The sequence below is a fragment of the Stegostoma tigrinum genome, chromosome 19, assembly GCF_030684315.1.
Source record: "Stegostoma tigrinum isolate sSteTig4 chromosome 19, sSteTig4.hap1, whole genome shotgun sequence".
Taxonomy (NCBI): Eukaryota; Metazoa; Chordata; class Chondrichthyes; order Orectolobiformes; family Stegostomatidae; genus Stegostoma; species Stegostoma tigrinum.
In genome coordinates, this window is record NC_081372.1 from 42,897,514 (window position 1) to 42,925,042 (window position 27,529).

The window sequence follows — 27,529 nt, forward strand, 5'->3', positions numbered from 1 at the left end:
ATAATTAAGGGTATTTATTTGGGCAGTATGGTGGCTCAGTGGCTAACACTGCTGCCGCTCAGTGCTAGGGACTGGGTTCGATTCCACCCTCGGCAACTGTCTGAGTAGAGTTTGCACGTTCTCCCCGTGTCTACGTGGCTTCCTTCCGGGTACTTCCACAGTCCAAAATTATGCAGGTTAGGTGGATTGTCCACGCCAGACCACCCGTTGTGTCTAGGTAGATTATTCAGGAAATGCTGGATTACAGGGATTGGGTGCGAGTCTGGGTGGAATACTCTACAGAGGATTGGTGTGGATCCGATGGGCATAATTGCATGCATCCACACACTAGGGATTCTCTGATTGTTAATACTTTGCATAATGATGGAACACCCTATTAGAAATGACTAGACGTAAGAATGCCTGCGGTGACACTTTCTGACTGCACGCATTTACCATCAAATAAAAGTAAAATGTATTTTCTTTTAATCATTGCCGTTCAAATGTGGAAACTTATTTTGTCTTTCACAAAAGTCTGATATTCTGGTACAGGAGCTATCTTTATTGATCTGTCAAAAATGTGATTTGCCATGTCTGATTCCCAGCAAACCCCATGGACAATATTACACTATAGGCAAAAGAAAGCCCTCTTTAAACTGGGAACTTGCTAAGCAGTTTTATTGTACCATTTATGAAGTAGGTCAGTGTTTCACATGAATTTGTATTTGTTAGTGATATTGCACTAGTTAATAGAATGCAGTAATCCCATCCCTGATCATTGTGTGTATGCTTTCACTTGTGTAAGATTGTTACAGATTGTGCAGTCAATACCGCTTCTCTAATTTATAAATTAACGTTTTTGTTCTTGGAGCTTATACAAAAATAATTTCCCAATTTATAGTATGTGGATACTTTAAGTTTTTTTTTTGTTTTCTTCCCTGTAGATTTTTAGAAAAATGCTGTCCTGTAATGTGCATCACTGCTGAAAGTTACTGATTTCAAAATTGTAAACAAAACTCTGCTTATCCAGCTGTAGTAATTGCTGCAAAAAGATGTTTTGGCTGCTTTTACAATTGACCATGGAGGTTGTATTTTCAAATAACATTTGGTCTTTGACAGGTGGATTCTTCACAGCTAGTGGCAACTGAAGTCTAAGCTTGTCTGATTTAGAAATCCTACCTGTTGGAAACAAGTCTGGGTCTTTCCAGTGAGTCTTTATTGGTTTAGTTGCGGCTCAGGCACAGTACTGTAAGTCTCTCTCACATGAAGGAAAGTGGTAATGTTTGTCTGTCACTTAGCGTAATAGCGTTGGAAAATATTCCTCAAGTTCATATTGTCATTTTTAATTGGTGCCAATCAGAATGTACTACAAATCAGTACAATCAAAGCATGTGCATATATCAAGATATTAATGGTAAAATAGGTGTTTAAAGATGGAGAAAGCCAGTGTTCTTGCAGGGCATTTCTAGTGTTTGTTAGTATAAGTAATGCATTAAATGCTCACACCCAAATAATGCAATTAAGAATGGCTTTTAAGGCATTCAATTAATTTTTGGTTTGAAGAAAGACTTGCATTTATGTCGCTCATTGCATGACTGTCCATCACTCCAAGTATTTTTGAATTGTAATCGCTTCAAAGTAAATTGTTACTGTAAGGCTTCCAAAATTAAGGGATTGATGCTTCAGTGCAGATGTCAATTCATATTAAAGTGGAAGCAAAACACTGGAGATGGGAAATCTGAAATAAGAACAGAAAATATTGCATGATCTACTGAATATTTCCAATGTCGGTGCTGATCCAAGCAGAGTTAAAACCATTTCACACTGAAGGATCATCAATCTGAAATCTTAGCGCTTGTTCTCCGCAGCTGCTGCCTGACCTGAACACTTCCAAAATTTCTCAATTTTCATATCCGTGTAAAAATGCCTATCAACATACAGGTTAAAAAGAAAGAGAACCAATTGCCGTCCAATGAAAACCCTGTTGACGGGATTTTAGAGTTTTTTAGCTCTTTTAGACAGTGTTCTAAAGACCATACGTGGCAGTGTTTTCTGTAGTAGTTTTCAGGCTACTGGAAAAGCTTGCTTATTTCTGGATTAGCAGTGGAATGATACTGTACAGTGGGATTGAATCTAAATCCTTATTTGGTATTTTCGTAGGTGTTCTTTTCTTGAAACCAAATACAAAATGTACAACTTAACAGTGGGACAGTGGCTTATTTAAGTACAGTACCAGTATGTTGCGACAAAATAATAATGGGCTGTGTAATTAAACTTGGCACAACTGCAAGTACCACCTGCTATACAAAGCAGTTTGTGTGCAGCAGCTTCCAAAAGTACCAGCATAAATAAATCCATAATGTGTCATTAAAGAAACACTACTACAGTCAGTCTTTCTGTCTCATCCTCTCTCTTGATTCTACTGTAGTCACATTTCCACTACAGAGAAGTACTCGTGTGTGTGTGTGTGTGTATGTATACATGCACGCACACATGCATGTTTGTGTGCGCTTGGCCTGAGTTTCTAGCAGAGCTGGGTAGGGAGGGCTGTAAGTGTAATACTTTTGAAGCTCGAGTTTGCAGTGCAAGAAAATATTCCAGCTAAGACTCCTTGGGGTCCTGAAGACTCTGGTCCTCGCAGTTTGTCGCCATCAAAGATCTGAATTGTCTTTTATTCTCTTATTTTTAAAGTATAATTGGACATATGGACAGCATTGTCATAACCTATATTTTTGGGGGTTATTTGTCTAAGTTAACTTGATAGAATTTTAAAAAATTAACCATTAGGGACTTATTGTCCTGTGTGTTACTTGAATTGCAGGGTATAGTATTTTTGTATTGCTGATGTGATTAAAAGTTGGGAAACCTGGTAAGAAAAGTAATCTGTTTTTTGTTTTTAATGGTGAAGCTGGCATTTACAACAGTTTGTAAACTCTTAAAATGGTTTTTCGCATGTTAACACATTTCCTTTTAATCAACTTGAAATCATGACAGTTAGACAGGCTAATATTTGTCGTCATTCTCCAGGCAGAAGTGTGTAAAGCGTTTGAAACTGATAACTTGTAAATTGTTTTGTTTTCTTTTTAAATCTTACTCTGGCTTTTCCCTTTTGATTTTAACCCCACAGCAACTGGGGAAACAGAGATAGTAGGAACTGCAGATGCTGGATAATATGAGATAACAATGTTTGAGCTGGATGAAGAAGGGCCTAGGCCCGAAACATCAACTTTCCTGTTCCTTTGTCGCTTGGCCAGCTGTGTTCATCCAGCTCTACACCTTGTTAGCTGGAGAAACAAGTTTTTTTTTGTAACTTAGAGTAATCAAATGTGGTTAGGTTACAAAATTTCTGACCAACATTTAAAGGCTTTCATTTTTCTCAAAAGCATCTTTCACAACGACTGGATATTCAAAATTACTTTATAGGAAATACTTTTGAAGTAAAGTCATGGTTGTCACATCTCAACAACAGTGAATCTAGCCATTGTCCTTTTGAAATTCAATGGCATTACTGTTGATTGTGGGGCATACAGCAATATCCGGAGGAGTTACCATTGGCCAGAAGCAGAAATTGAATGCTATATAGATATTGTCGCTGCAAGACCAGGTCATTGGCTGGAAATTGTTACTCCTGTATTTTTTTTTCTGCCGTTCCTGTCCTTCAACTCAAAGGCACACAGGAGTTCAGTGACTTGTCTGGATACATACAGCTCCAAAGACGATGATGACAAGCTGTTTTATCATCCAGGGCAAAACAGCAGCTTGATTGTCATCTCATCCACAGCTTTCGGCACTTGCAAAGGGAGCAGTATGTGCTATCTACACTTCTAGTTGCTAGTCAAACCTCCTTGAACGTTAGCTTCCAAATTTGTGTCTTTTACATCTGATGCAGGAGCACCAGATGCCTGGGAACGTTGCCACCTACAAGTTCCCCTCCAAGCCACATGCCCTACTCTGGCTAAGAACTTGATTGCTGTTTCTTTTGTCACTATGTCAAAATCCTGGAAACCCCTTCCTAACTTTGGCTGTATTAACTATACAATATGGACTGCAGCAGATCAAGGGGATTTATCATCATAGTCTCAAGCAACTGGGGTTGGGTATCGAACTTTGGTCTACTGATGATCCCCATATTCTGCCAACTATTTTCAAAATAAACACATCTGCAATGAACAGTGCAGTAAGGATTTGATCTGTTTTAAGATAATTGAGATAAATATTGGTTGGGATATTGGAGAGAACTCCCAAGCTCTCCTTCAAAACAGTGCCACAAAATGTTTTTAATGCACCTAATAAGGCAGACAGAGCCTTGGTTTAGCATTTTTGTCAGAACGATAATACATCCCGGTGCATCAGCGCTGTATTGAAGTTTCTATTTTTGGTTTTTGTACTTGAGACCTGGTATGAATTTTTAACCCTCAAACCTTGTGATCCTTAGGCTTGGGTGCTACCAGTGAAGCCACAGCTGCCATGAGTTTTCACATCCCAGTAGTTGGTGTTTTTCTATTTGTTGCTAATGCTCCTAAAGAATAAATAATTTCATCAGGGAACCAGTGGTCTACAGTTATCATTCATGGTGACAAAGGAAATTTATGAACACTTTTTTTAATGCATTCTTAGAAACAAGGATAGAATAGCAGAAGGAGGAATTCTGAGGTGATTCTTGGTGGGGAGGAAGGGAGCCAAGTTATTATCTTTGTTCTGTGTCATTCTAGACTTGTGTGGTTTTAGCAGAAAATGTATGCATGTATTGTCTGTTAAATATTCAAATCTGAGCCTGTTAGACTTGAGTGGGCATGGGCGGAGTAGTACAGTTTGAGGAATAACTGGGCTGCAGATTGATTTTGCTGGGAGCAAAGTTTCCAACGTTGGAAGAGAGATCAAATGAGCAGCTGTAAGGATGTTGTGGCAAGTGGTGGGTCAAAGGCTTGCAATTCCAAGCTCAAGAAGTGCTGTTGTAAACTGCACAGAAGGTTTTTTTACTCCTTCCTGGGTGAGCCCTTAAAGGAAGTGGTTGTTAGTCTTGTTTCTGTCATGATCATTGCGAAAGAATCATTCGACAATTATAGTGCCCAACCCTACAATACAGGTAGATACTGAGCTACCTTTTTTGTTACTATGAATAGATTTGTTTCTAACAAAATAATTTTGACACATTGTTTATGGCCCATTTGAATCGAACAGTAATCGCGAATGGTCACAACTCCTTTTTACTGAAGGAAACTGATTTTTCTTTGTATCTCCAAAATGTATGCAATTCTGTCCTCTCTGGTCTACTCTTTACTGTATCAAATGGATTGTTATTGCTCCAGGGTACTTCCAATTCCCTGATCACTTTATTTTGTCTACAGTTAATAGCATTTTGGCAGTGACAAGATATTTTTTAAACTTAGAAGAGCTACTAAAATAGCCATTTCACAGAAACTGGATCAATTAGGTTGAGAGTTAAAAATATTGTGGAGAAAGAGTGCCAAAAATCTGTTAAATCCAAACTGATGAACTTTGTAGAATTTTAATACTGTGCCACCATGTGGCAACAATATCTTTGTTTTGAGAAATGCAAATGGCTGGACATTGCCTGTAAGACCCAGGTGATTTTTGTGATCTTTTTGTTGTCCATGTGTTGAGGGATGAATGGAAAGGCAGAGACTGTTGATTCAAGAAAGTATGTAATGTGGAGGTGGCAAAGTTGGTGAAGATCGGTGTTCTTTCTTAAAGCGCCTGCACACTGGTCAAATCAATTGTGACAGTTTGTTTTGTGCAGCTATTGTGTGTGGTGAGAAGTTGGAAACTGAGTCTTGTCTTTTCAAATAACCAGCAGTGAAACGTTGACCCAGATTTTGCAGTCAGTGTTGAGTATTCAGTTACATGTACATACTAAATGTTGGTTTCGCCATTTCTAATCATACAAGGGTGTTAGGGGTTAGGCAGTGGCAAAGGGGATGAGGTCATTGGATTAATAATCCACAGCGCCAAATTACTGGGGGATTCTTGTTCAAATCCCATGTGGAAATCTGATATAAATAAACAAATGAAATTAAAAGCTGGACGAATGGTAACCACGTAACAATTGTTCTTTATTGAAGCAGCTTATTTTTTTCAATATGAAAAATATCTTTTTTTGAAAGAAAATCTTAAGGTCTGGTCCACATGTGACTTCAGAGTCCTCTCAAAGAGTGGCTGTGAAGTAGCCCAGCACAGGCATTTTAAGGGAACTATTTGTCCAGAGGATGATGTGCTGACCTTGTCAATGATGCCCTTGTTTTGTACAAGAATAAAAGAAAAATTGAATAGGACAGATAACTATGCATCTACTTAATGGGTCAAATGGAAGATTTTAAATCCGCAATTCAGAATCTAAGCAAGATAGTGTAAATCAAACATGTTTATATCACTAGAGAAGTGAAAGAGCAAGTGAGAAAGATGGAGTGAAGTGAATTTTCTTTTTAAATTCTCCAACAACCATTTAATCCTGAAGGGTTGGATTCCTGTCCCAGATCCTGTGTCTCTGAGATTGGATGCAAGCTGGAAGGTGTGTCGCAGGACCCCCTTAAAGTCATGACCCCTGATGATTTGCTGAAATTGCATAAAAAGTTTTAACCTCTAAAGGCCTGATTTTCTGCAGCCTAGGACCCTCCTTTTGAAATCTAACCACTGCGTTCAAGGTCAGAATCTTGTGCCAGAGATGTGAGACACCCTGGATATTTACTGTGAAAATTTTTAGGTTGGTTAATAGCTAGTCGTAACTTTGATTAGCCAGAAAAACTGAAATGAGTACAACAATTGGATTGTTGCCTGGGAGAGTGATGGAGTCATCAACCAGGATGGAGAATTCTCATGCATAATAGCAACTCTGACGTCAGAACTCTCATTACCGTGTTTTAACTTAGAGCAGCTAAGCATGTGTGGGATTTCCACTTGAATGCCAGTGCGTACTAAGGCTCACCATTATTTGAGTGTAAAATGCAGTCCGATGAGTCAAAAGGAAAATAGGGACAGACACCCAGCTCTCCAATTTTAGCGAAACAAACGCATACAGAAATGAATGTTAACTCAGTTTCAAACTCGACTGCTTTCAAAACAGCCTGTCAAAGAGCAACTTCCTTTTTGGATTGTCAATTTCTTACTGTTCTTTATGTTCCTGACATTTGCATTGCAGGGTAAGGCAGTTATACACGTTTGTGCTAAGTGTCTTTATGAATTGGAACTGTTTTTCTATTCATTACTATTTTTAGCACCAGAGCATAATACTGAAGTATTTTTTGCTGTATAATATTAATGGGCTAAATGGTGACAATTTTAATCTTACTTTGAATGTTGTGTATTCTGCTTTCAGCAATTGAAACCCCTGCATCTGTAAGTACAAGAATAGAAGAAAAGCAAGCTTTTGACATTGAAATTGAAATTCTAAAGCTTTATTTGTCTCAAATAATGTGTTAAGAATAAAATTTCAAGATCTCCGAGAAAGATCATCTGAAGAAGAGCATATGCCTTGGTTTACTGATAAACCCACACGTGAATTTGTGATGAAGTCTACTGAGAGCACCATAACAAAAACATCTGAGGATGTCAAAGATGATGTGAACTTAACACTTGATGAATTTTCAAACCCAAAAAAGTCTGTGGAACACCATTGCTCAATTTGTGACCAGTGTTTTCCTTTTGATGGCCTTTTAACTCAACATATGCACATGCATTCAAATGAAAAGCATCCATTTTGTGATCGTAGGATTTCCCAGAAAGCAAATTTAAAAATTCATCTTCAAAATCGCAAAGTGGACCATTTGCAGCAGGGTAGAAAATCTGGAAGAAATAAGGCCACTCTATCTACAAGCTTTGAAATCCCAAATGCTCTGTCTAATAGAATTTGTCCGAATGATGTTGAAATCAATGAGATTGACGTTAAGCCAATAAATGGTGTTGCTTTGACCCTGGACGCTTTGGAAGGAAATACTGCAATTCATGCTGAAGAGCTTCCACTTCTGCCTTGTATGTTTTGCAATAAAGGCTTTCAACACTCTGAAGAACTCCGTCACCATGTAGTAATTCAGCACAGGCCCACACTATGTGAGCCTGCAGTCCTCCGAGTAGAGGAGGGTTTGAGTCCGATGGTAGAGACACACATTACAGCAAGTTCACCAGAACAGGAGATTCATGATGAAGGTGAAGATGGTGAACTCAGCTGTAAAGTGTGTGGACTGTCTTGTGAGAGTGCTGTGAGTCTGGAAACTCACATGAGGAAACACAAGGATTCATTTATCTATGGTTGTAACGTGTGCGGCCGACGCTTTAAGGAGCCTTGGTTTCTTAAAAACCACATGCGAACGCATTCAAGTAAAGCTAGGGGAAAATCTCAGCCAGATTCAGAGGGTCCTGCGACAATCAACAATGTCATTATGCAGGAACCATTTTCTGGAAATGTTGTATCTCCTTATAAAATGTGCATGGTTTGTGGATTTCTTTTTCCCAATAAAGACAACTTGAAGGAACATAGTAAAGTTCACAACAAAGACATGCCTGATGATGATAGAATGGATGATTATTCCTTAAATCAAGAAATTATGGTACCACAGGAGGCATTCCTGCAAATGCTACATCTGCGTCCCCTCTTATCACAAAATTGCAAACCCGTGAAACTTGGAAAATGGATACCCGAACTTGATCCCTTTAATACATACCAGGCCTGGCAGCTGGCCACCAAGGGTAAAGTGGCAGTTGGCCGAGAGAACGTGAAAGATCCAGGGCAAATAGCCAACTCTGAGAATGAAGAGGAGCCCTCGGACAAAGAGGATTCCAGCGAACATTGGACCTCAGATAAAGGCCATCATGGTGCTACTGTGGAGACCCTTGACAAGGCTAAAATCAAAAGCAGCAGTTTAAGCCAGAGTGGGCCACCCACTTTGGGTGATGTTGATATTGACCCGAAATTGACCCAGAATAAAACCAAACCGACCAACTGTACAATGTGTGGTAAGATTTTTAGAACCTACCATCAATTAGTGCTCCACTCCAGAGTACACAGGAAAGGCAGGAAAAGTGTAGAGAATCCTCCAAATTCGGTTGATATCAGTGAAGCTGTCACTCAATCCACTGATTCCGTTAAAACGATTGAAGACCATAACCCAGAAACGGACAAACCTGAGGAGGGCTCTGAAGAGGGATCAGAAGATGGAGTACTAGGAGAAGGACTTTCATCAGGTAAGAGGGTTATACACTTATTGGGGTGCTTTCTCAAATTTCCTAATTCTCACTTTTCAAAATTTGAAGGTCTCTGTTGAGTCTCTCTCTGTTTAGCCTTGGATAAGAATCTGTGCGAACCTCTGACAAGTTATCTCACTCAGAAAACCAAAATTTTCGGTGATGCTGTGGTATATTTAGTAACAGTTCACAAAATTGAGTTATCTTTCCTTGTTCTGTATTCTAAAATTATATCCCAAAGAAATATTTCTCTTCGTAAAAATGTAATTGAGTTCTCCGTAAATAATATATCCTGAAGGCCAATCGGTAACCATTAATTTTTATCTACAATCTTAAATTGTATTGTTTTTAAATAAGAGGAGAGATTATTGTGCTGCAATATTTAAAAGGGCTTCAGTAAATTGTTATTCTTAGACCGTTTTTGATTATCCCCTGCTATTCATTTCAAATGCTTTTTATATTATTGGCTTACTGATATAACTTCTAAACATTTATAATTAACACACATCCTCATGAAAAATTTGAGTTTCTAAGATTAAATTTTAGAAGTAGGGGTGAATTTTTACTTAGCATTTTGGAGACATTGAAATCCTCCCTCTCCTGTTATCTTATAATAGAATTGTCAGGTCAGAGAGACTGGTGCCAGGCTTGTCACAAACAAAGTAACATGAAATAAACAGGCAAATATTTTTCTTGAATTGTGAGCTGCTTTTGTAGTATTCTGTGGATCCATGAATGAGTAGGTTTGCATCAAGAAAGTTTTTTTGACTTCAGCGAGCAGGTGATACGTACAGAGTTGGTTTTTTTTTGACAATGTCAGTAATTAACTTTTACATGCAATCAACCATTATTTGAGGTTATATAGTAATTAAAACCAGCTTTGCTTAAAAATTTTGTATATCCCATTACAGTTTCAATTGGTTTCTCTATGTATGAGGAAGGGTCTAAACCATTTATTTAAAATCCACTTTGTGGGACTTGATCAACTATGTAATGAATATGTTTGGTGTTGCGAACTTCTGATTTTTGAATTGTTTAGAACAAGTTATTATTCAAATGAGCACAGATTTCTTCCATAGGGTCATGAGGAAAGGAAAACAGCTTACATGACATTTTGCAAAAGCAGCAGCTTTTCTTTTCACTACACAAGTAGCTCAGTCTGACTATGCTTTTTTTGAAAAGAGGCATAATGTAGCTAAATTATGCAGCTTTTAAGTAAAATTTTATTGTTGTTTAAAGCTAAACCAAAAAGCCTAATGTAATGATGTTCTGACGCCTTTTGAAGTATGGGATAAATACAATGAAAACAGCACTTGAAATAAACTGGAGTTCCCTAGTTGTATCCTATGCATGTTACAAACTTGACTCGATGGAGCAGTTGGTTGTGAGTTAGTGAAGGGTTTCTCTCGGTGCAATAACTGAAAAATGTAGCGTCAATAAAATACTTCAAAGAGCAAACTAATATGCAAAATGTAATAGGCATGAAGTTTGTTTGCACCAATTTTTTTTTTGACACTTGCACGCTTATGGGGAACATCTCTGTGGATCCAATAATGGCCAGCATAGTCTTCATGAGTGTAAGATGTGAAGACATACCGTCTCCCTTGGGTTTTTTCCTTCTGCACCAGTTTTCCCTGCAAGAGAGGAGAAAGTTTGTTAGTGAGTGTGGTGTATTGTATTTGGGTGATGTGGCTGGCTGTGGTGTGAGTGAGTGTATAGTGACGCCCGTGTGTGTTATAAGGGGTTGTTTGTGGGGAGAGTGAAGAAATGGTGAATTGAACAATGACCGAGGCTAATGGTGCTGGTATAACAACATTTGAAAATACATTTGCTGACCTTGACCAATGGTGTAAGACTGATCTATTTTGGGACCACATCCAGGCCATTGGGACTAGATTTTTGCATCAACCTTCATGATTATCATTTTCTGCTGTATCCTGGGTGAATCCTGGCTTCTGCATACATGATAACTTTCAATTTTCTATTGTTTCCTCAAAGTACTATTAAATAAATCACAAAGTCCTGAATCCTGTTTCTACATTGTGCCACTTTTTAATGTTCCTCAAGTGAGATTCAGTTATGCACCACAGCCTTTAAGCAGTGTCAGCTGCATGTGCTATTTTGCCTCTTCTCATATGTCTACCATTCAACAGCATGGTTAATTTGGGCTGGATGTTGACATTATTGAAATGTGCAGAAATTTGGTATGCAGCTTGTGTTGCAGTCACTGGGTGTTGGTCAGTTTTGCAATATAAATTACTCAGGTCATTTTTGCAAGGACTTTGGAATTTACTCTCCCCCCTGATAACTTGGGCGTAGAATATCTGTGGTAAATATCCGGATAATTTTTTCAGGACTACCCACTGCCACCTGACTAGTTGCAAGATGCATGTTGAAGGGCTTGCCAGCATGGCTTGCTGGAGGTACATGGATATGGCCATGTGCCATGCCTGATATCATCTCATTTAGTGAGAGTACAATCTAATTTCATCTTGATTTGAAGCGCGACTGTTTGAACTGCTGTGCATCCCATGAATTGTTTCACCAAAAATTTGAAGCTGGTAGCTAATTTTGGTCATGTGACAGTGTCAATTGCACGTAATATGATTGCTTCCATGTGTTTTACAGTACTTGTATGAAAGCAAATGACAAGACCATGATGAATAAAACAGCCACTTGCACCTACATGAGAATAGTGTTATATTTGGATATGCTTGGAAACTTCTCGACGTCTTTACTGTAAAGATGCCAGAAATGTCTTGTTTGGCATTATTCTATTGACACAACAAACTGAAATTAATTTCAATCAGTTTGAGGTTGGAACTGCCTTGAAACTGCAATTTTATAATGACTGGTGAAACTGACCAACTCCTAAACATTCACATTAGGGCAGTGACTGAGCAGACTTGCTGGTTATTTTCATTGCTTCAGATAGTGCACCCTTTTTAATTGTCTTTGCTTATATTCTTCCACTTTTTTTGGATTATTCAACTTCTTTTAACTTTATTCATTGCTCAAGAATAAAAATTTAAAGCTGCATACTCTATGATTTTGAAAAACCGCTTGTGCGTGTTTTCTGCTTTGTTTGTCTTTGAAGGTAGTCCCTTCAAAGGTCAATATTCATGTTACTTGCCAACCATTGCTTTGCCATTACTGCTGTATGGAATATAATCTAATGGTTTTTCAGGATTGGTGCATCTATCGTAACACTACACAAATTAGTGTTTGGTTTTAGACATGGAATTTAATTTGTGCATTCTTTACATATTTTCTAAATTTCAATATGGAAAGGTACTTAGCTTACTTGCAAGCAAATGTTCACTGTCTGATACAACAGTAGAAGTGCACCATCTAGTGTAGTATTACTTTTTTACATGAAGCATTTTTTGATTTTTATTTCCAAATTGCTGATACCCTAGAAATGCATGTGACATTGCATTGCAAGCATTGATAAAGTGACCTTCAACTCCATAAATGTCAGACTATGACTACGGTGATGCCTGTGTACTCTTGAACATTCTGCCCTGATTTTTGCATTTTAAAAAAAGCCTTCCAATTTTAAGGATATGTAAAATTGCGGACAATCGTATGGAATACCACAAAAGAAAACTGCAGCTTGTAGCAAAATGACCACAATTAATACAAATCACACCGTGCTATATTCCTTCCTTGCCTTTGTGCTCTCACTGCTGTTACATGTTGTGAAACTAAATTGAAGTTGCACGCAAAGAATAAGGCCAGGAGTTTTGCTCCCAAGGTTGCGAGCACAATCTGTTAGTTCCCGGCTTGCCAAACCTGCCATGGTTGGAAATATGCCAAATAGTGGATCTTTGTAGCAGTAGCAGCTTACAAAGGAAACAAAATGTGAGGCTGGATGAACACAGCGGGCCCAGCAGCATCTCAGGAGCACAAAAGCTGATGTTTCGGGCCTAGACCCTTCATCAGAGAGGGGGATGGGGTGAGGGTTCTGGAATAAATACGGAGACGGGGAGGCGGACCGAAGGTGGAGAGGAGAGTATAGGTGGGGAGGTAGGGAGGGGACAGGTCAGTCCAGGGAAGATGGACAGGTCAAGGAGGTGGGATGAGGTTAGTAGGTAGGAGATGGAGGTGCGGCTTGGGGTGGGAGGAAAGGATGGGTGAGAGGAAGAACAGGTTAGGGAGGCAGAGACAGGTTGGACTGGTTTTGGGATGCAGTGGGTGGAGGGGAAGAGCTGGGCTGGTTGTGTGGTGCGGGGTGGGGGGGGGGAAGGGGACAAACTGGGCTGGTTTTGGGATGCGGTGGGGGACGGGGAGATTTTGAAGCTGTTGAAGTCCACATTGAAACCATTGGGCTGCAGGGTTCCCAAGCGGAATATGAGTTGCTGTTCCTGCAACCTTCGGGTGGCATCATTGTGGCAGTGCAGGAGGCCCATGATGGACATGTCATCTACGAATGGGAGGGGGAGTGGAAATGGTTTGCGACTGGGAGGTGCAGGTGAACATCTGCTTAATATGGAAAGTCATCTTGGGGCCTGGGATAGGGGTGAGGGAGGAGGTGTGGGGGCAAGTGTAGCATTTCCTGCGGTTGCAGGGGATGGTGCCGGGTGTGGTGGGGTTGGAAGGCAGTGTGGAGCGAACAAGGGAGTCACGGAGAGTGTGGTCTCTCCGGAAAGCAGACAGGGGTGGGGATGGAAAAATGTCTTGGGTGGTGGGGTCGGATTGTAGATGGCGGAAGTGTCAGAGGATGGTGCATTGTATCCGGAGGTTGGTGGTGTGGTGTGTGAGAACGAGGGGGATCCTCTTTGGGCGGTTGTGGCAGGGGCGGGGTGTGAGGGATGTGTTGCGGGAAATGCAGGAGACGCGGTGAAGGGCGTTCTCGACCACTGTGGGGGGGAAAGTTGCAGTCCTTGAAGAACTTGGACATCTGGGATGTGCGGGAGTGGAATGCCTCATCGTGGGAGCAGATGTGGCGGAGGTGGAGGAATTGGGAATAGGGGATGGAATTTTTGCAGGAGGGTGGGTGGGAGGAGGTGTATTCTAGGTAGCTGTGGGAGTCGGTGGGCTTGAAATGGACATCAGTTACAAGCTGGTTGCCTGAGATGGAGACTGAGAGATCCAGGAAGGTGAGGGATGTGCTGGAGATGGCCCAGGTGAACTGAAGGTTGGGGTGGAAGGTGTTGGTGAAGTGGATGAACTGTTCAAGCTCCTCTGGGGAGCAAGAGGCGGCGCCGATACAGTCATCAATGTAACGGAGGAAGAGGTGGGGTTTGGGGCCTGTGTAGGTGCGGAAGAGGGACTGTTCCACATAACCTACAAAGAGGCAGGCATAGCTTGGGCCCGTGCGGCCCTTGTTCGCTCCACACTGCCCTCCAACCCCACCACACCCGGCACCTTCCCCTGCAACTGCAGGAAATGCTACACTTGCCCCCACACCTCCTCCCTCACCCCTATCCCAGGCCCCAAGATGACTTTCCATATTAAGCAGATGTTCACCTGCACATCTGCCAATGTGGTATACTGCATCCACTGTACCCGGTGTGGCTTGCTCTACATTGGGGGAACCAAGCGGAGGCTTAGGGACCGCTTTGCAGAACACCTCCGCTCAGTTCGCAATAAACAACTGCACCTCCCAGTCGCAAACCATTTCCACTCCCCCTCCCATTCTTTAGATGACATGTCCATCATTGGCCACCTGCAGTGCCACAATGATGCCACCCGAAGGTTGCAGGAACAGCAACTCATATTCCACTTGGGAACCCTGCAGCCCAATGGTATCAATGTGGACTTCACCAGCTTCAAAATCTCCCCTTCCCCCACTGCATCCCAAAACCAACCCAGTTTGTCCCCCCCACTGCACCACACAACCAGCCCAGCTCTTCCCCGCCCCACCCCCCACCCACTGTATCCCAAAACCAGTCCAACCTGTCTCTGCCTCCCTAACCTGTTCTTCCTCTCACCCATCCCTTCCTCCCACCCCAAGTTGCACCTCCATCTCCTTCCTACTAACCTCATCCCACCTCCTTGACCTGTCCGTCTTCCCTGGACTGACCTATCCCCTCCCTACCTCCCCACCTCTTCTCTCCTCTCCACCTATCTTCTTTTCTCTCCATCTTCGGTCCGCCTCCCCCTCTCTCCCTATTTATTCCAGAACACTCTCCCCATCCCCCTCTCTGATGAAGGGTCTAGGCCCGAAACGTCAGCTTTTGTGCTCCTGAGATGCTGCTTGGCCTGCTGTGTTCACCCAGCTCCACACTTTGTTATCCTGGATTCTCCAGTGTCAGCAGTTCCCATTATCGCAGCTTACAAAGGAATAAGGGTGAAACGATTGATCGGGTGGTTAGCACTGCGACCTTCCAGCACCAGCGACCCAGGTTCAGTTCAGGCTCAGGTGACTGTGTGGGGTTTGCATACTGTTCCCACGTCTGTGTGGGTTTGCTCCTGGGTGCTCCGGTTTCCTCCCTCCCACAGTCCAAACATGTGCAGGATAGATGGATTGGCTGTGCTAAATCGCCCATGGTTCCCAGGCATGTGCAGGCGGTGGATCTGGGTGGGAGCTCTTTCGAGGGTCAATGTGGACAGTCAGCACTGTAATGATTCTCTGAACTTGCCGCACCCCACAAATCTTGTTTTTCTTACACAACAATTGAGATGAAGTCTATTTTAGGCCCTATTCACCCAATCCCCTTGCACCTTCCATGCCGAATTAGTGTTTGGTTTTAATCGTGTTTGAGTGATTTTGGCTTTTTTTGTCATAAATTGTAATGTTGAGGCTAATGTCCTTCAGGTGGTGCCTGTTGAAGTCTAAGACATTAGATAATCATAGTTTGCCAGTAAATGGCATGTGATAATGTTTAGTGTCAGTTGATAAACCACATGATAATGAGTAATTTGGGAAAATGCTTCTGATTTGGTTAGAGATCCATCTAGTGATCACAGCTTGCAACTACATCAGAAGAGTTGAAAAGAAAAAATCTTGTGGATTTTTTTCATTTGAGTTGAGTGATTGATGGCATTGATTGTCCGTTCCTTAGTTCCTATTAAGGTGACAGGGTCACCATTTAATGGCCAACATTTACAATGATAAATCTCAAATGTTAGATTCAACTCCTACGTTAATGTGGAATGTATCTATTTCGTAGAATAGTTTTTCGTGACTTTTGGCAAATATTCAGCAGCAATATTTCCGTCTGTGTTTTAAAGTCTATTTCTATATTTGTAATTGACAATCTAGTCACATCCATAAGAGGAATAAATTCATAGATCAGTGTTGCATCTCATTGCTTTATCTTGAAGTATTATTGAAGTCCTTTTAGATTGACAGCATCCCTTTATGTAAGAGGGGAGCTGAACTCAAATCTCAAACCACTGATGTCTAGACCTATAGAATGCATTATTTTTCAAATTAGACATAGCAACTTAAATTTAAAAATCAAAATGAATTAAAATAGAGGCAAATTGTGAACAATTGTTTTCAGTTGGTGTGTGAATGTGACTGGTCTGGTAAACAGACAAATTGCAATTGAACATTGTAGGTTAGCATTTTAGAGTTTATAAACCAGTATTTGAGTATAGTTATACAAAAGCAAAGCATTTGTTTTTTTCCTGAAATACTAAATAAAGCAAAACATAATGTTGAAGAAGCTCAACAGGCAGCATCTTGAGAGAGGAACAGAGTTAATGTTTTAATTATAACTCTTTAAAGTAGTTTTAAAGAAGAGCCTTTGGACTCCACACTAACTTTGCTTTTCTCTCCATTGATTAAAGTTGAACATTGGCTAAGCAAAAGATACAATAGACAGTGCTCTGTTCCCAAGATAACATTCAAAATGTAGTGATTTTTAGTTACATTTACCTTTTTTAACTTTTGTTTGGGAGAAGAAAGTGAGGGATTGCAGGTAGCATGAGAATTTTAGCCTGGAGTTGTCAACTAGCTGAGTGTTATACGGTTAAATCCCTCTCAATTTGGTCTTCATCTGTTGTTAGCTTTGATACTCTATATTTGGAAACAAGTATATTCGTGGCTTTGTGAAATCTTGCCTTATATACTTGGATCCCAAAAAATAACTAAAGTATGATTTTAAAATTAAATTTCTTCTGTTTTCAAATTTTGTTTAATTACAAATGCATAATTTGAAAGTACTTTTTGATATTTTTTATGCACCACTTTGCTGATTCCATGTATAGCTGATTCACTTCCTTGGATTAGAAGAAAATTGTGTAGAATGAATGAAAGGAAATAGTTTAAAATGGTTTGCTGTTTTTTTTCTTTCTAGATCGCAGTGAGGATGGCTCAGAACGAGGAAGAAGTAGAGAGACTGGCTCATCTGGTGAATGCAGTTACTGTGGAAAGTCTTTCCGCTCAAACTATTACCTCAATATTCATCTCAGGATACACACAGGTGTGTCTGTCTTTTGTTTATGAGGGACTTTCATGTTGTAATTGGCAGAAATGATAGTATTAAAATTATTCTTGGCCTCGCAGTGGGTATAAGACATGACCGAGGATCTTCCTGCCCAGATGTAGTGGCCCAATTTCCAGTCCAGAAGGTCCAAGTGCTAGTCCCACCTGTTCCGGAGGTGTGTCATAACAGGTTGCCTAATATAACTATTAGGTATGACTATTACAAAGCCTTTGATAAAAGCTAGATTGAACCTTTATGTGGAGTGAAACCTGCAAAGAATATCTAAAGGGCTCGCAACAATCTCAAGCAGAAAGAATCAATTCAAAAGCCTATTTTGTGATTTTAAAATCCATTTATTTAATTATGGATTCATTCTTCTGTTTTTCTGCTGTGGCAACAAAAGGGATTCTTCCCTAATTTTACAAGTAATGTTTCTTTCCCCCATATCTAACATTACATAAAAGGAGAATCTTAAAGTACTGGACAGTATTGGCTTCATCTATTAAATGCATGAATTATATTTACTGCCACGCTGAACAATTATGGAGGACCAATTTAATGAATTCATATTTTACTTTACATTTGATTTATCTTTGCGTGGAATTCTGTTTTGCACATGTGCTGTACTGTTCAGTAAAACCTTGTATGTAATAACTAGTCTTTCTCAAAGTTCGTGAATTTTGTACTGCAGTCCAGCACTAACTTTATGCACAGTTTATCTCTCTTTAAGAGCCTTTAATTGTATCTTATCTTTGCTTTATGTACATTTTTATTGACTTAGCTTTTCTTGCTGACTTCAATGCATAAAGGCTTGGTATAATTACAGACATTGTTCCACCCTTTAAAACTAAAAAGAAATCTTAACTATGTGGTACGCTCCATAATTCTGAATCATAAAAACAATTCATTTTAAGTCTTCAGACACACCCAATTTGCTTATTGCTAAACATGTTCTTCAGCCACTTCCAGTTGAATGCTAAAATAAGACCATTTGATATTATGTATTTTTGTCATTTGCTCTTGTAATTAATTCTCTACCATTATCAGTATAAAAATCCATCATCCTATTTACTTAAATCTTTCTGAAAGTTATCAAGGACTTGTTAGCTTTTAGTAGTCATGGATAGAGAAGCTTTTATGCTATTGACCTGCTCCTTGTTACTTGTTGATTAGCTTTGACATCAGCCAATTTAGTAAAACCACATTTTCCCTAATTCACAAATAGTTGTCACATTTTTCCATAAATCTATCTGTTCCATCTAGCTGCTTGTTAAACCAATTCAGTTGTTAATACTTGTTGAAATAGTTAACTTAATCATTAATCTCTTGTGAAGTCTTTTGTTGATCTTCTAAAAATTGTAGGAAATTATGTATGGATTATTCTTGGTCACTTGAGCACTTAATGATAATGTGCAAAGACAATCAACAAGATGAGCAAGGGGTGATTAAATGAACTTAAACTTAGTCTTTGAAGATGGAGAGTACTTTGGAAAAATAGAAGTGATGAGTCCAGACAACTGGTGGCATCTCTGCAGTTAACTATTTAAATTAATTACCCTCAAGAATTTTCTACTTTTTTTTCTACACAGGATGCATATTGCACTAACTAGTCTTTAAAAGCGCATTGTTCCTCATTACATTTGGTAATTAACTTTCCCTTTTCATTTACGGATTTAGGAAATTTATTTTTGAATACATAGTTTAAAAACACACTGAATATCTACATTTTTTTTTTAGAAAAGCCACCAGTTGAAGCCATTGAGGCAGAGAGAGAGTTTAAAATGGTAACAAGGCAAGTTGCCAAACTTATCAGTGTAACTGCCAATATAAAACAAAAGATTATCTGGTCTTTGGGAGTTCTGATGCTGGTCATGTGTCTGCTGACAGAATATAATTGAAAAATGGGATAACCAGTTTAGTTGGTTAACCTGCTAACACAGCCCTGAATGAAGTACAGTTGCGGAGACGGTGATATTTCATGATTTGTGGAAATGCAGAAGGGAAACAAAGAGGAAGAGAATAGTATATTATTGGTCAACTAGTTTGATCTGAACAAGCAGCTTTGTCTAGCCAGACCACAAATTAAAGGGCAGAATTGGGACATTGGGTTCATCAAGTCTGCTCTGCCGTTCAATCATGGCTGATGTGTTTCTGAACCCCATTCTCCTGCCTTCTCCTCATGACCCTTATCAATCAATGGACCATCTATATGTTCAATGACTTGTCCTTCACAGTGTCCTGTGTTCTACAGATTCACCACCCTCTATTTTTCTGAGCCAACGAGGAAGGAAACATTCCTGGATCTAGTTCTGTGGAATGAGATGGGTTAAATGTCAAGGACCATTTGGGAAATGGTGATCAAAGTTTCATGAAGTTTAGGTTAACCAGAGACAAGAATCGGAGCTAATTAGAGTCGGGTGAAGATGGAACTGCCCCAGTTGAATCAGAATCAAAGATTGACAATGTGCTGCTATTGGGGTGCATTCTATAATGGATGGTCTAGTGGAATGTCTGGCCGGGTATTCGCTGCAAATGAAATCCCAGAAGCATGAAGTGATAGGAGTGAATAGAGTCAATTTAAAAAAGAAAAATAATTCTGGAAGAGAAATAGGAACCTTGGAATATGTGTGAAATTGTTGAAGGTTGCAAGGATGGTTAAGGAAGTGGTTTAAGAAGGGTTGATAGATGCTTACAGGTTGGGAGTTAGAATAATCTGTCAGATTTCTATGGTAGTGATTCCAAGGAGGATGGACTTCAGCCAGGTGGATAGATTGGAGAAATAGGGAACTATCCCTTTTGGAGGAGAGAACACGAGGAGGAGTCTCTTTGCCACAACGACTCTTCTTATCCAAACCAACAAAACACACTTCTGAGTGACAAAACTTTCTTCTCTGACAGAGGGGTATTTCTGGTTTGTTTTGAAAAATGTTTTAACTTCATTCTTCCCTTCTCCTGGGTGAAGAAATGAGTCTGAAATGGTATTTTAACCAATAATGATGAGAAAAAAATACTCGAGGGGTATATCTTGCAACAAATTGACTATTTTGCATGATTATGGTTAATAATGCAAGTTATTGGAAGGTCCTCATGTATAGAGCTGATCTATTTAAAATAATTAAAATCTGTTTTCTTTTGCTTTAGGTGAAAAGCCTCATCGGTGTCCTCTCTGTGACTATGCCGCAGCTCAAAAGACCTCACTTAAATATCACTTGGAGCGACACCACAAGGGTGAGCAGAAAAAGGCTGAAGAAAAGAATGATCCTCTGAAGAATTCATCAGCATCTCCCAAGTTGGAAGTCGTACCAAAAGGAACTGATGAACCTGTTCAGGAATCTGTGGATTCGACAAGGTTGTTTACAGATTCTTTGGGCAGTGCCAAAGATTTAGATGCAGACTTTCCTCTGAGGAAGCACAAAGAGATTCCTCCTTCTGTGTTTTCAAATGTGAGCAGGGAGCTTCCTGACTTGACCAGGGATGCTAGTTTGCATCATAATCACCCAATCTTCTGCAACACAGTGCTACCATACTGCAAAAAATCAAAGGGTGAAAAGGTGATGGGTGAGTCGCACAGGAATGATTCTGATACAAAGGCGGTTCTTGACGCTGAAACATCAAAGGTTTTGGATGAATGTTTAATGGAAGGGTTGTCAGAAGGCGGCATTCAACAGAATAATGTAACAAATACAAGATGGGAGCCTCCTTCAATAAATGATCGATGCTATGTTAGTACTCTAGTTAAATTAGAGGACTTCAGTGATCAATCTGAATGCAGCTCTTTGGAAAATCCCTTGAATCTTTGCACGGTGATGTGTCAGAAAAGTCTGTGTAGCGATGGTAGTCCTCTGGGAAATGCAGCTACCTCAGTTTCCAAGAGTGCCTTACTGAGCAACGCATGCCCATTTTGTACTTACAGAACTTTGTACCCAGAGGTCTTACTGATGCACCAAAGAGTGGTGCATAAATACAATGCTGACCCAAGCCCAATAAATGGAATGCGAAGTGTTGTTTGTGGTGCTTCAGTTAAAAGCAGACGCACTGGATGCCCCCCTGCACTATTAGGTCAAGATGTTTCTTCTTTACTCACCACCAAAGAAACAAACAGAGAATTTTCTCGTCGGACCAAGTCACCAGTACCAACAACTTCGCCAGATGCTTCAAACTTGCTGCTTGGGAAGGCAAAATCATCGTCATCATCATTATCATCTTTGTCGTCATTACACCAGTCTCAGTGCAATAACCTTCTTCCCTCTGCAGCAGGATCCAGAGCTTCAGGTGACTTTAAAACTTTTAAAGCAACTCAAAATTCTAGCGCACATCTAGAAAATTATCGATCCATACATACTGAACTTAGACAGATGCCAGATGTAGTTCAAAGAATAGAAAGAAGTGGACCATCAGAACCTGTCAATAATAAAAGAAATATATCTGAAAGACCCTGTAACAAGTTGGACTATGAATCTGATGGACCTAGAGGATCTTTAGTTAGATTTGACAGTCTTTGGGCTTCAAATGTTGGCAAAATGTGTCTTACTGATATGTCTGAAAATCAGGGAGGCTTGGACTCACATGAGCCTGCAGCTAAAAGAATGAAACTAAACAGTCCTTTAAGGAATGATCACCTTACATTTGGAGCTAGGAGGGGTGTGCAAGGAAGAAATGTCAAATTATCTCCAGAAATGTCTTCTGTTCAGGCAAGAAACTCTGGGATACCATCTAAGTCTGGATCAACATTGGATTCAAATGGAGTTGACTCACATTGGAATGTATTGAAACTTTTGAAGTCCTATGGCCCACAAGATCTTGCCTCATTGTATAATAATTGCGGACCCAGTAATAGTGGAGACCCTAATAACAGTCAAGAAGGTAGGTGTTGTCTTTTAGATTTATTGTCAATACATTCTTGATGTCTAAATACTTTAAAAATGTTTTATTACATTATACCATTAGATTGTCATAGTAGAAAATCCATTAGAAAAAGCCTGAGACACAGAATTAGTCTCCATTTGATGAGGGATAGGTTAATCGGAGGAGATTTTGTCTAGTAAATTTGATTTGAATTTATTGAGATGACTAGGTGTGTAGGTGAGGATAGGCTTTTGACAGTCTCCCACAGCAGGCTGATTAGGAAGTTAAGAGCTCGTGGAATCTAGGACAGTTCAGCAAATTAAATCCAAAATTGGCTTTGTGGTAGGAAGCAGAGAGTAATGGTCGAAGGGTGTTTTCGTGTTGGCACCCAGTGGCATACTGTACGGTTCATTGGTGGGTTCCTTGCTGTTTGTACAGTGCATTATGTTATGGATATGTGTAGGAAGTACGATTAGTCATTTCCCAGGTGACATGAAAACTTGTAGTGTAGTAAACAGCATGCAGGAAACCCTAGACTACAGGACAACATAGACAGGCTGATCAGATGGCCTGAAAAGTGGTAAATGGAATTTAATCCTGAAAAATGTGAGGTGATGTTAGTCCTCCCAAAATACAACACACAGGAGTACGCATTGAATGAAAGGATCAGTAAGTTCTTTGTGTGCATATCCTTGAAGGCAGCAGGACAGTAGTTAGTGATTAAAAAGGCATGAGATACTTGCTTTTATTACTCAAGGACATCAATACAAGAGCAGTGAGGCTATGATGGAGCTGTACATCATATTAGTGAGACCACAGTCAGAGTACTGTGTGCAGATCTGGTCCCCATACTATTGTAATAGAGACAGTACAGACGAGATTTTCCACGACGTTGCCTGTGCTGGAAACGATGAAGGGAGACTAAATAGGCTGGGTTTGTTTTCCTTCAAACTTATAACACTTCAATCCAGTTTCTGTCATGGCTCCGCCCCTGCATTCCATCCGCTCTGAGGGGTGAGGATAAGATGCATAGAGTGAAACATTTCCCGTTTAGTAAAAGGGTCGGCAGCTTTGGGCACAGTTTAAATATAAGGTGCAGGATGTTCGGGGGGTGGGGGCGGAGTGTTTTGAGGGGAAAAAATCTTTTCACCAAGAAGGTGGTGAGTATCGCTGCCCAAAATGGTGGTAAAGGGAGGAACACTTAAGATTTCTAATGATTTAGAAATGCCACAGCATACAAGAACAGGTGCTGGAGATTGAAAAGAATATACATGTGCCACATGACTGGTGCAGACATGATAGACTGTGAAGGGTTTTTTCAACACTGTTCAAAATCCAATGACTCTTAATGTTTAAATTTTTTTAAAATGGTCATCTGTATGGAAAGTGGAGATATATTTTTATTGGATCCAGATATTCATTTAAGCCCTTCCCAAAACACCACAGTTTTGAAGTTTCTATGTTGCCTTGTGGACTAATAACTTTGTATTTTTAAAATGAATAACCCTATTTATCAGATTCTCTTTCCTCTGCTTTCTGTAAACAAAGATGCATACACCTCCAGAAGAATGTATAATTACTGAAAAATGACTAGCTGCTGGTATATTTCTGGCAAACTAACTTCAGTTGCCAGCTATGTACTAGCCACTTCGTGTGTTTTTTTTATTTTTTATTGTTATTTGTTTTTTATTATCTTTTTGTAAAATTTCACTCTAATGCTTTATTTGAACAAACGTCTGAACAGAACATCGTCTTTACAGAATGAAAGGGGGTTTACACGAGCTGAACTTCTGACAACACCATCTGCTTTGGACCAGCATCCTCATTACACTCAGCAAACTTGATTAGCCGATGATGTTTCCAATCACTGCTTGTTCATCACACTTCTTTCACCCAGGGGAGATGGGAAAGTTCTGGTGCCACTCATTTCTTGTTGCTTTTATATCAGTTGCCCCCATTAAGGTGATGACGTTCCATCTTGCATGACTTGCTGCTTGATGAAGCTGGTTGATGTCTGAGAAGTAAAACCAGCTGCCTAAAGGATCATGCCTGACAAGACTTTAATGCTACTGTAGAGGCATATCAAGCTTGTGGCTTTTAATTTAATGCAATTTATTCATACTTGCAGTCTTGCACTTTTTGTGGGCTGCCAGCACTGATGACAATGCAGGCTGACAAGTAGTCATGCCGGGCCTCATAGTAGCCAGAGAAGAGACCTGGCATATCAGATGCTAATGACATTTTGCTGTCCTGAATTTTAACATAACCGTTTCTCCTGCTGTTCTGTGGTTATGTTACTCGAGACACATACAGGGCGTAGAGATTGTGTCAGATGAGTCCATGAAAAAGTGATAATTGTTGCTCAGTAACTGTTCACACCTTCGCAACATTTAACCGGGATGTTTCCAAGATAATAAGCACATACCACTAGTTAAACACAGCTTTGAGGTATACATTTATTATGTATGATACATTGACATTTGGAAGAGATTGGGAAAAAATATTTGCCATAATTTTAGTACTTGAATTTTTTTTGTGTTTCTAACAGCTCGGTAAAGATTAGTCAAAAGTTATGCGTTTCAGAAGGTTGTTGAATTTTAAGGATTTATCAGGAAGTTTTGGGCAAGCAACCATCCTAGAACAAATTGCTCAAACTGTTTTACTGGGGAAGAAAATGTTTTTGGACAAAACCTATGGTATTGTAAACCTGCCCATTTGAAACGTTCCAGCATTGCATTAGAAATTTAGTCACAGTCAAATAATAGTGACTGGATGACCCAATGTTTCTGAGGAAGGTACTCTAAGTAGTTCATTGAGTAGGAGTTGATTAGTCTAACTATGACACAGCACTTGTAACTGATCCCAGTCTTGTCCTCAGTTGGCAAGTGAGATAGTTTTGAAATAAGTACAGATGGGTTACTTGTTTTCTCTTGCCTTTCTAAAAATTGTAAGGAAAATATAAAGGTCTCTGACTGCGGCTTTCTTTATAATCAGCTAACACGAGAACCCTTTACTCAACCTCACTGTCAAAATAAATATTATTAATCTTTTGTAAAAGTACAATGTTCATGCTGAACTGTCATAATGCTCAGGGTATCTCAAGTGAATTTTTTTAAGCATAGCACTGAAAAAGAAATCAAGTCCAATCTCGGAAGTAACTGTATCCCTTCTAATTTGGATAAAATTAACACGTCTCTGCTGGCAAGAGACTGTGTGTGTGTGTGTGTGTGTGTGTGTGTGTGTGTGTGTGTGTGTGTGTATATATTGTGGATAGCTGAAACAAAAATGGACCTCAGTTCAATCTCCACCTGACTTTCCTTGGTTTTCCTTAACTGATCATTCATCAAAAGAAGTAGCCCCTGTCCCCAGACATTTATCATATAACATGATATAAGTGAAGATGCATGCATGCTAATGTAATTTACTTCCTGGTTATTTTTATTAGAACAAGAAAAACGGATGAGGTTAAGTTCAGAGAAGGTTAAACTGAGTGCACTTAGGAAAGCAGAGTTGGTGATTAAGCTATCCAGCAACGCTGAAAATGATTATGGGTATAACCTGGATGAGGTCAGAATTGGGCTCTTGTCAAATTCCTAGTTTAGTGCCCACGTGATTAATGGTGCCTGCAGTGTTCGGCTCAAACTCCACATGTGCGTCCTTGGTTAAATATTGTGACTTGTTTTGGAATTTCTTCATGTTTGCTTACACAGGGATGTAGTTCTTTAGAACCTAGTAGGATTCTGTGACTGGTCAGCAAAATTTATCTTAAGATGATTAGTGAGTAACAATGTTTATTACTTTTCTCCTTGCCATCCCTCACCTAGGAATAGTAGTGCTCTGAGATCAGTAGCCAGCATGCAGGTTTAGGATTAAAACCTCAACTATGATGTATGGATAGTTTATTGTCAGATGAAGTGGTATATTATCCTTCCTCATCCACATGAGAACTTATCCAAAATGTGTTGTCCTTTTTATTTTTATGCTGTTATTTTAAACACTTTGTACCCGGAGATTCATTTAATGGCTGCACTTGTATCTCTGTGATACATTGCTGTGTGAGGGTTGAATTTTTGTGTATAAACAGATCAGTTAATAAAATCTATTTAAGCTTGAACTCTGAAATGAGTAACCGGAGCTCAGCATTGAAATAGAAAGTAAAGTGTTAACTGTTCTGTAAAATTAAGAGATTAAAAGTGTTTGGTATTTTGTTGTTATGTCTACTTGTGAACTTTTAATATTAAATACTTATTAAATTTTAGCCACTTTAACAGAGAGATGTGGTGGCAGGTACAGATTTGCTAAAGTGCTATAAACTTTAAAGCAATATCTCAGCGGTTGATTGACAAGTGAACTTTGGTTAGCACACTAGGGCAACCTCCCTGTGCTTTTCAGGATCTGACTTGCATCCACTAGAGGTTTAGTACCTCATCAACACCATCTTCAATGTTGGACTGAAGAATGAGCCTAGATTTAATGCCAGGTCTTGGGTGAAGTTAGAACCCATGATCTTAACTCAAGTATGTTACACCCAGTGATCGAAATTTAGCACTGATCCAATGTGCTAACTGTAAACTTTTTTGCTGTGTCCCAAACCCCCCACCCCCTTTTTTTAAAAGACAAAGCTGGCATATTTGAAGGGAGGCTTTTCAATTTTTAATAAAGTGTGTGGCTTTCCCACCCAACCCTGACCTGACTTCTGCATCATGGTGGGCAGTCAAGGCATCAGGCACCCCATTTGCCCTACGGCTTATTTCAGGCCCTTTGTACAATAAAATAACGACAAGTTAAAACCCCAAACCCATCTTCACTACAATCCAACATGCAGCAGGAGGACGGCAGAGGCAAGGTGAGTTGTACAGTGACAACCACTGCATGCTGTTGGGCAACAAGGACGTGGTAGCTCCTGTGACACACAGCCGCACTATTCAAGGAATTGTCTCCCAAGATTTACTCCCGTATTAATCCACCCCACTCAGACCACCATCCAAGCACATCAACCCTTTTTAAATCATGCAGTGCAGTCCTACATGTCTCCCTTGTATGTAATGGTTTAAATAAAAACTTTTGTAGTGCAGAGACTGCTGTTATCTAACTCGAGTGTTCATTGCTTGCAGTTTGGTTTCTGTGGC

General features: G+C 39.8%; 1 protein-coding gene across 4 annotated transcripts in view; it reads left to right on the forward strand.

Annotated features, from left to right (window-relative positions):
• znf217 (zinc finger protein 217) overlaps positions 1-27,529 on the forward strand; it is a 62,829-nt gene that overhangs the window by 26,119 nt on the left and 9,181 nt on the right. For all 4 annotated transcript variants that reach the window (XM_048550142.2, XM_048550141.2, XM_048550138.2 and 1 more), the window contains 3 exons: positions 7,313-9,174; positions 17,427-17,552; positions 20,697-22,418. In XM_048550142.2, coding sequence (XP_048406099.1) covers positions 7,464-9,174; positions 17,427-17,552; positions 20,697-22,418 — 3,559 coding nt within the window. In that variant the 5' untranslated portion in view covers positions 7,313-7,463. The remainder of the gene's footprint in view (positions 1-7,312; positions 9,175-17,426; positions 17,553-20,696; positions 22,419-27,529) is intronic.